Source organism: Solanum verrucosum, unplaced genomic scaffold, assembly GCF_900185275.1.
Source record: "Solanum verrucosum unplaced genomic scaffold, falcon-dt-bn FXZP01000113.1, whole genome shotgun sequence".
NCBI lineage: Eukaryota > Viridiplantae > Streptophyta > Magnoliopsida > Solanales > Solanaceae > Solanum > Solanum verrucosum.
The window spans coordinates 493,626-504,009 of NW_026020105.1; the positions used below are offsets into that span (position 1 = coordinate 493,626).

Sequence of the window (10,384 nt, forward strand, 5' to 3'; positions counted from 1 at the left end):
ACTTATTCCATTTGGCCTACATCGTTTTATGATGCAGACACAGGTAACCAAGATCAACATCAAATGCCTCGTTGATCCAGTTGAGCACTCAAAGTGAGTTGGTGAGCCTCCTTACTTTTCAGATGACTCTTTTTACCTTGCTTTCTAGTATTTCAGTTGTTAGGATGATCGAGGGTTTTGTCCCAACATCCCTCTTTATTTTAGAGGCTTCATAGATAAGTAGTTATAGTTCTTTAGTCTTTCCTTTTTCAGTTGCATACGTTAAGACTTGAGTTGCCATTTTGGCTAAGCTTTATATCTCTTTAAGTTATTGCATGAGTTATATTTTGAGACTATCTCTTATATTTAAGTCTTTCGCTGAGTAACAGGCCAAGGGTTTACTTGGGGCCATAAATGGTTCTCGAGTGCCAGTCCTACCAAGGGTAAAGGTTTTGGGCGTGACAAAAGTATCATTTTTCATCTTTCCAATGGGCATAATACTTTCGTTCACAACCAAATTTTTCTCTATAGTTATCATGTTCACATTAGCATTCCCATGTTTAGGCAGATGACTGTTGTCACGTTGGGATGAGGTCCACGAAGTTGGATTTCTCCTTCTTTAATCAAAGATTCAATCTTGTTTCTGAGACCATAGCAATCCTCAGTGTCGTGTCCAAAAACTCCAAAATGATATACACAATGCCTAGAGCCATCAAACCATTTTGGAATAGGATCAGGAATTTTCCCTTTCAATTGGTTGTATCATACCTGCTGTTTTCAACCTCTCAAACAACTGAACCAATGGTTCAGTTATTTTGGTATAGTTGCGAGTTGTTTTGATTTCATGATTTGGACGAGCTCTAAGTGTGACATATGGTCGATTTGGAAAAGTTGAAGCTTGGACTGGTTGGTATGAATGTGGTTTATTGTAAGTAGGAACTCGAGGTTGATAACAGTTTGCCTGGGTGTTGTAGACATGGTAAATATTTGATGGAGGATGGTAGAGAGTATGTGCGGCTTCACCATATTGGTAAGGGTAAATGGGTTGATGTTGTTGATTTAGGTAGGGAAAAAGTTGACCTAGCCTGCGTCCTTGGTCAATCATGACAACAGATACATCTGCTTTCTTCTTTTTGTTCCCATTGATAGAACCATATTAAATCGCTTTGCTTGCAGCATGCAAGGCTGTAAACTCTTGGATTCTTCCTAATTTGATTCTTTCTTCCAAGATTTCTCCCATTCTAATGATTTTTCTGAATTTTTGTCCCATCATAGTTATCATTTTATCATAGTAAAGGCTGTTATCTTGACATTCAGTGAAGGTAGCAGTCATTTCACTTTCACTTATCGGTGGTTGGACTCTAGCTGCTTCTGACCTCCAACATAGAGCATACTCACAAAATGTCTCAGTTGACTTTTTCTTCAACTTAGTCAGGTAGAACCTATCTGGTGTGATGTTGGTATTGAACTTAAATCGATCCATAAAGTCTTGTGCCATATCACTCCACCCACGCCATTTATGGAGATCTTGTTGTGTATACCAAGCAAGAGCTTCAACACATAAACTTCTTATGAACAACTTCATTTTGACCATCTCGTCTCTTCCCACTCCTACTAGTTTGTCACAATATGCCCTTAGATGTGTATGAGGGTCACCAATTCCATTGAATATATCAAACTTTGGTGGTTTGTACCCTACAAGCAAATCAATGTCAGGTTGCACACACAGATCCTCATATTCTAGGCTTTTGTTTCCTCTCGTAGTTTGGAGGTTTCTCATTGATTTCTTAAGATCACGAATCTCTCTAGATAACACATCATCAGCCTTTGTCGTGACATCCTTCTCCATTTCCTCATACTGATCTACCTCGGGTTGAAACTTGACCGATATTGGGTTGATAAAGGCTTGAGTTTCCACCGCATATATCGGAGAAACATATTGAACATAAATAGTGGCAATATGTGCCCCTTGTATATGTTGAGCTGAATAAGTTTGTAGAATGGGCCTATTTTGGATTGGAGGTAGTAGATTCAATGGGTTTACGGGAGTAAATGTAGGCACTGGATAGGTGTTAGTGGGTAGAGAAACGTAGGGAGTATGAGATGTAGGTTGATTTTGTGGATTGACGGGTGGTGGATTAAGAGGAGTAGCATAGGTAGTATAGGTAGGTGGTTGACTTTGTGGAGGAGTGTGGATGGGTGGAAAATTTGGTGGATTTGAGGGACTAGTTAAGGGAAAGTTATTGTGGAGGAAAGTGTTTAGGAACTGGTGAATCAAGTGATGGAAAACGGGATGGATTTGGTGCAATACTTCTAGGTTCAGGGAGTGGACTTTGGAGTGTGATGGATAAATTGTTCAAGTCCCTAACCCGAGTTAGTTCACTACGTAGATTCTCAATCTCTTGAGTCAAGCGGGCGATGTGTTCATCATGTTGAATAGTAGTTCTATCTTTGGAAGTTTCGGGAGAGTCATTAGGAACCATGATATGTCCTGAACCAATTGGATCAGACGTTGTTGGATTAGTCATCGTGGTTTTATTTCCTTGAATAGCCCAACTACGCTGAGGTAATGCCAATGACTTGGACCTTGTGAAGGAAGGATGGTCGGCCAGCTCGATTGTCAACACGAATTAACTTTGATTGGGAATAAAATAAAGACAAAAGATAGAATGTAAAATATAAATGATGTTAGTTTCAAATCAAAAAGTAAAGTCATGTTCAAATAAACTCAAATAAGTCACATAGCAAGCAAGTCAAATAACATACAAACAAGTCATCAAGTAAAGTCAAATAAGTTGTAAAAATAAGAAAGAAACAAATCATCAAATAAAGTCAAATAAATTGTAAAAATAACATGTAAATGCGTCATAATATGCTTGTGACCTCTTTGTGCCAGAGGTAGGCCTAACGTAAATTCAAGGAGTATATTTGCCTTAATATGTCATTCCATTGCTCTTGATTAATTAAACGAATTTTATTTGTCTAAAAAAAGTACAATAGGTGAAATATTTATTACATGTCGGATGAATACAACATGAAGTACTTCCTAAAGTAAAAGAAATTTTGTTATGTCCGTCTTTCTTAGTTCCTTTTGGTGATATTATCACTTCTTGTACTCCAACGTCAAGTCTTCGTACCTGTCACATAAAGGTTAGTCATACCACCCCCTAAAGTTTAATTAATTAGAGCAAATGGTTCATATTTAAGCATGAATATTCCTCAAATATGCACATAAATAATGATAGGTCGTCACTTGGGGTCGAAAACCCACTTGGACATTTAAGTTAAAGTCGACTAATGAGCTTAATACACCAAGGGTATAAAGCCTCTTAGGTCATGAAATGATGTATGTTCCATGTAAAGTGTGTTGGTTTAGCTCTACTCTAGGTAAACTAAGAGTGAGTTTACTAGACACAAGGTTCCCGAGTGGACTACTCGAGTGAGAAGGCTACACGGTCATACGGACAAGATCTGAACACCCTTGCGCATATGCCAACTCTCCTAAATTTTGAAAGAAATTTGTGGGTGCGAAAAATACACCTCGCGTATACATGTGATAGTGTGAATTTCCAAGAAGTGAAGAAATATGAACGGAATGACAGTTAAGAAAAACAGTAACACATAAATATTTTATAGCAAAAAAATAATTTATAGCATGTAAAAAATAATTTATAGCTAATGAATAATTTATATCATGTGAAAAATAATTCAAAGGAAACAAACAATCAATAGCATGTAAAAGTAGTTTACGACAAATAATGGAATTAAAGTAAGCACATAAATGCCTAATTAAACTAAGTCCGTTATGGGTAGAACCTATTAAGTCCCTAGAAGAGTCGCCATTTCTGTTATGCCGTAATTTTACTATCTTTAGAAAAATCACTTTTTGAAATGTTCTAAAGTATAAAACAATTTGAGAAAAAATACTTAGAAAAGAGTCACACTTAATTTATAAAAAAAAATTAAGAAAACTTAATTTAAAAAGATTTTAATAGATTAAATCTTTATAAATTTAGAGAAAATGGGTAAGAGGTTCTTATTTACGCTTCAAGAAGGTTTTTAAGGCATTTGAAGCCTCCACTAACACGCGGTTACCCTACGACTTAGTTAGAATATATTTTGACTATTTTTTAAGAAAATGGTTTATTATGTAAAAAATAATTATTATTTGAATTTATTTGACTCATTTTTAAAATAATAAGTTGAGCCAATTTAGTCGATAAACCAAGAAATCATTTTAATCTAATTAAATATAAGTGAAAGTTTTGACTAAAAAAACATTTGAATAAGTAAATAAAGAATAAAGAGTTGATGAAATAAAATTTATTAAAATAAACTGACACAAAGAAAATAGTTCATCTTTTGGAGAATTCAACTAAGTTAATTAATAATTTTAAAGTTGGAGTTAATAATAATAAAAAATTAGTCAAACATAATCAAAGCAAATAGAAGAGCAAAAGTGATAATGTAATTGGGCCCTTTCTTGGGCCAATTTTGCTGCAAATTTTTGGGGCTTTAACCCAATTTCTATTTTTGTATACATCGGTTGTATATCAGTGTATATCATCACGTATATCAGCTCTTTACATGTATCTCTTGCTTCCGAACACCTGTATTTTGCCTCATCTCTGTATTTTCGCATTTTTGACCTGTATATCAATCCCTCACCTTGTATATCATGTATACGATTGATGTATACCAGTGTATTTGAGTGTATACAACCATACATTTCCACTCACTTTACTTCTGCTTGCCCTGCAGTTTAGCATCCTTTTCATTCGAACAAGATGAGGCTGACTCAAATGAATTCAACTCGGAGAAATGCAAGGATGGAGTTCAAAATAGACTCGGTGGATGTCACTTTTTCCGGGCAACGAATGGAAAGAACAAGCTTGAAGGAGCTTTCCACGACCACAAGTGTGCTTCTGAGGAGGCAAAAAGAAATTCAAAGAAAGATAGACCTAATTTTTTGAGGTTATATCGATATTATATTCATCAATCTAAAATTACGACTTCCAAAATTCCCACCTCCAAACACTGACTGGTCGAGAGTTTATATAGGGGAAAAGAAAATCGTTTTGGGGGGAAATCGGATGGAAAGTAAGAACTTGAATTCGAAATTCAAGTTCTCTCTAAAGGATAAGGTTGACAACAGATTTCTTGTACGAATTTGAACGGAGAAGCGTTGGGCTCGAGGACGTGATTTGCTGCTGGATTTCTGGGTTTGCAGCGCGATTTGGTCGATTTCTCACTGGGTTTCGCTGCTAGCTCGCGTTTGCTACGCGTGAAGAAGACGAGGTGGGGTCGGGGCGTTGCTGTTGGAGAATTGGGTTGGGTTGTATGTATGCTGTAATGTTGGAATGAGTATTGGATTATTAATTGGAATTGTATTGCTGTAACTGCTGGGCTACTGGAGTTGATTGAGAAATAAGAGGGCCCAACACTTGGTCTTAAAGATAGCTAAAATTACAATTAAGAGAAAGACCATACAAATTTCAATTGTAGCCATTTAGAGTTAATTTAGCCAAATTGGATTTAGTTGGTGATTTGGCTAAAAACTAAAAAAGATGAATTAACATAAATTAATTAAATGAGCTTCTTAATGTTAACGAAATAAAATAATCGACTTAATTATAAACTAATTAATTAAAAAATGCAAACTATTATATAACTAAATTAATTAGTAAAATATTTCAACAAAATAAAATCTTTTTTTAAGATGACTTTGGAATATTTATAAAATATACTAATTATATACATAATTATGTAAAACATATATATATTTTAAAAATTATAAAAATGATACAACTATTTAAAATAACTTAAAAACTATATTTTTCTTTGAGATTTTATAAAAATAATTATTTTTAATCATTTGAAATTGAAGAAGCTCGATGATTAATATATACAATGTGGAGGTCCAAAATTGGGTGTCAACATCTGGCACCCACAATCAGCTTCTACGTGCCGTGGAACCTACATGGCCTGTATATGGGCTCATACAACACTACAGCAGCAACTTCTTAAACTTTCAAATTTACAAGTTACATATTACACTTTTGAGGTGTTACATCTACCTTCTAAGGACTGATGAATCAAATCTTCCAAAAACATTTAAGGAAGTTCATCTTGGTCTTTTTTATGACATTTTGGTCTTTATAAGAACTTGGTTGAGCATCAGGTTCATCTCAATACCACATTTGAATTATTGTTGCAACATAAGTTGTATGCTAAGAGATCCAAATGTGTGTTTGTTGTCATCACTATTTAACAATCAAGTGGAATCATTGTGGTGAAAACTGATCAGAAGGCACTCAAGTTCCTACTCGAACAACACTTGGACAATGATTCCTAACTAAAGTGGATCACAAAGCTCATGCAATTTAACTTTATGATTGAATATAAGAAAGGGAAAGAGAATAAGACGGTTGATGTCTTATCTAGATTCCCTCCAATAGAGTTAGCTGCCTTGACATTGTCTAATGTTAGGACAAACTTGCTACTGTCAAGAATTGATAGTTGGGAAGTTGATTGTAAGCACAAGTTAGTGATTCAACAACTTTATATAGTGAGTTTAAACAAGTCATATAATCATATATGAGTGCACATAAATTGAAGATAACGATCAAAGATGTATGAGGATGAGTTGTGGTTGAACAAATGAACAAATGAAATCCTCACAAAATATACTTGTGCTTTAGTAAACATTATTTTGAGGATGTTAATTATATAACCACTATCCATCCGCATTCCCAATTACGTGGACTCTTATATAATCATATGTTTGTTTAAGCTCATTTAGCTATGTAAAGTTTTAATAATTTATTTTTTTATTAATTAATTATTTTTTTTGACAATATGCTAGTAAGAGCTATAAACTCATACAATATATTATTGATAAAGCGTGTAGTTTAGATATACAGTTAATTCAGTTGATGGTCCTCAATATAATATAATTTATGTGTAGTTATTTACGTTTTTGCTATATACTAATATTTTGTTTATCATTGCACCAACCAACATATACCTTACAAATGACGGAGTATCAATCTATACGATCCATCATATACCAGCCACATGAGAAATAATTTATTATATTTATTATGTACAATACTAACAAACTTTAAATATCCACTTTTGCCACGATAGTAAAGTACAACTCAAATTACACCTAATCGTAATATTTGACTTTTTTTAGATAAAAAATAAGGTAATCTTTGTTTTACATTTCAAACATTCAATGCAAAAAGATTATTGCTCCATCTTAAGTAAACGAGGAATGTAATGCCTTCCGTTATGTTGTCGCTCCATCTAAGTAAACGAGGAATGTGCAAACCAGAATCTAAAGAATGTTCGGCGTATTTTGCAAGATGAGGAAAAACCTCATATATCCAACCCTGCAATCAATGGAAGATATAAATAAATTTATAGAGTCTATGTATTACTGCATTAATATATAAAAGTCTACAATAAATCGATAAGATGATAGATAATAAGTATCAAAATGCCCAGAAAAATTCATATAAAGCGTACAATGCATTATTCTTCTTATTAAAAGTTTTTTTTTTCCTGTTTGTTCAAATTAATCTTCTTCTTCAAACAACTCTATGCTAGCCCAAACGTCTCTTTTCCTAATGGATAATTCTCGAAGAAATTTTAACCAAATACTATTTTGATTTGGTTTGAATCCACTTTCTTTGTCGAATCCCTTGTTAGCAGCACTGAGTGCACGAACCAAACTAAAAAGCACTTCAACTTTTGCTCCTTTCTCAATTAATTAAATTTGATCAAGCTTTTCAAGCTTTCAATATGGATGTTATTGTTCTTGGTCACCTTGAAATAGAAAAATTTACAATATTGAAGAACCTTGCTCGTTTTTTATTCACGGAGTATGCTAACAATCCAACCTCGTAATCAAAGCAAATTTCTTTAAGCTGAAACAAGTTGGCTTATCGTTCACATTGAACCAAATATCATGCAACTTTTTTATTCTTCGCACATCACAACAACATATAACAAATAATTTATTTATTGTATTTAAAATGCTTCGACAAATGTCTCTAGTGTTCAAAACAGATTTTACTTGAAATCAGCATAGAGCTTTTGATTAATCAGAATTTTTCTAAAGTGATCAGGATAAACCACCATCCTTACTCTCACAAATTTTTTTCTAAAAGTGATCTACTTTTTCAACTTTGCGTTTCTTACTATTGCAAGCAATTCTTTAATGATTTTCTATCTTTAGCCATACTTTACAATCTATAAGGAAAAATAAATTTGTAGTGATTAATCCACTGGTCTATTAACTGAAACAGAAAAGTACTCTATCAAACATGCATAACAAGTAGCAATAATTCTAGAAAGGAAGAATGCAAAAGATAGCAATCAGAACACCATTAATGTCTACTAAAACAAAGAAAAAAATAATTCAAAATTGATATACAATATAAACATAAAAGTTCAAAAAAATTCTAATCTTTATCCAAAGCAAAACGCAAATAAAGATGCAGAATCAAAAAACATGAACTCAAAACATATCAAATTTTAACAAATTTAATCAAGAACAATTGAATTTTTGTGAAAATTCAAAATCCACTAAACTAAAATAAAACAAAAAAGATAGTAAAACGGAACAAAAACTGTTTGGGAAAGAAAAATGAACTTATTTGAGCACAAGAAGTTGAATATTTCGACTTGAGAAAGAAAATTGGAGAAAAAAATATTTCAACTCTTTGAGGTACTCAAGAGGGAAGAAGAGAGGTTGAGAAGAGAGAAGAAAGTTATTGAATAATTAAATGAATTTTCAAAAAGGTAGAATATGTAATAAATACGAAAGGGACTTGATTATATTTTTATAAACTTCTATTTTAAACCCAAATTTTTTAAAATGTTAAAATGGACCATGACCCCACAACCGTAACCCACTTTTTCCCACCTTTTCACCTTTTCATAACCTAACCCTAAAAAATAAATCAAAAAGAAATTTAGTGACTATTTATCAAAATAAGTTTTGATAGTGTCTCCATTGCCAATTAATCTCTAGTTACATCAACCAACAACGTAGATTGCATGTGATGTTGTTGGAAGGTTCTGATGCACCTTTGAGGGTTGAGATACTTCAAATTGTGGACAACACTTATAGACGGATTGTGTCACGTTCCGAGCCTACACCCTAAACTTGGCCGGCACTCGAGAATCATTATTGGTGCCCAAGAAAATCCTTGCCTAGGCTCACTACTAAGTGGACGACTAACTCAAGTATACACAAGCATCACAACTGAAAAATTGCTTAAACAATTTTCTGAACTCAAAACTATTTAAAAATACTGAGTATGAAATATAAAGTTTTAAGTAAAAGATCTGAAATTGAATACTGAAAGACTACCCAAAATTGTCTATCTATGAAGTCTCTATTGTTTAAAGAAAGATGTTGAGACAAGACTCGCGACACCGCAAAATGCTACTACTAACAAATCATAAGAATGGAGTTCTGAAAAATAAGGAGGCCTCACCAAAGGCTGACGAGCGGATGATGAGATCTTAGTGAAACTCTTGTTGATGATCCTAAGTACCTGAATTTGCATCATGGAATGATGCATATCAAATTACATAAATAAATTTAATGTACACGTATGTAATATGGCTGAATAAAATAAATAACTGAGTTAAGAGACAGAAAGCAACTCATCTAAAGTATAGTATAAATCATGATGAAAATTATCTAAACTCTTTCTTTAAGGATGCAATAAAAGTAAATATTGAACATCGTGATGATACAACGTCTCACATACATTGCCATAACTATCCTATACTTTGCCAGAGTATAGAATATTACTTAAGTAATAAATTCATATAAAAAGCCTTCTTGAGACCGTTAAGAAGTCGCCCGAAGTACAGTGTGATCCTATCCCACACTGGCTACATGGTTCATGGAGTTAAGATTTATCTAGAGGCTCACCCAAATCGATGCTCAATACTATTCTAAAAAATTTTAACACCCCGCAACTAGAAAGAGCTAGAATTAGAAAGAGTCATTTTTGGAGAGAATGAAAATCTGTAAATTTGACAAAATTAAGTTAAGTATGAGTTTTAGGTAAACTTCAAACGACCATAACTCCTAGCTCAGGATGAGTTAGGTGTGCAACAAGATACCGTAGGAAATATCTTTGAATTATCTTTCCAAAGCAGTCAAGTTTGCTCAGTTTTGAGTTCGTATGAGTGAGATATGCCTATTTGAAATTGGGCTGTCTTATTAAGGAATGTCAAAACCAAATTTGAGAAGGGCATTATAGTCTTTTCACCACCCAATTAATTAATTTCATTTTTGGTAATTAAGTTGAGGTCTAAACTGATTGGATTTAGTTTACGCTTTTGAAAAACAAGTTAGGGTTTAGAGAGAAGAGAA

At 33.3% G+C, this 10,384-nt stretch overlaps 1 protein-coding gene across 1 annotated transcript; it reads right to left on the reverse strand.

The window, feature by feature from the left end:
- Positions 1–1,135: 1,135 nt before the first annotated feature.
- LOC125825156 (uncharacterized) lies at positions 1,136–1,828 on the reverse strand. The gene has a single exon (XM_049504493.1). The coding sequence runs from the start codon at positions 1,826–1,828 to the stop codon at positions 1,136–1,138; it is 693 nt and encodes a 230-aa protein (XP_049360450.1).
- Between the last annotated feature and the right edge of the window lie 8,556 nt (positions 1,829–10,384).

Excerpts from the sequence above, each read along its gene's own strand:
- LOC125825156 (XM_049504493.1), bottom strand. The coding sequence starts at position 1,828 with ATGGAGAAGGATGTCACGACAAAGGCTGATGATGTGTTATCTAGAGAG.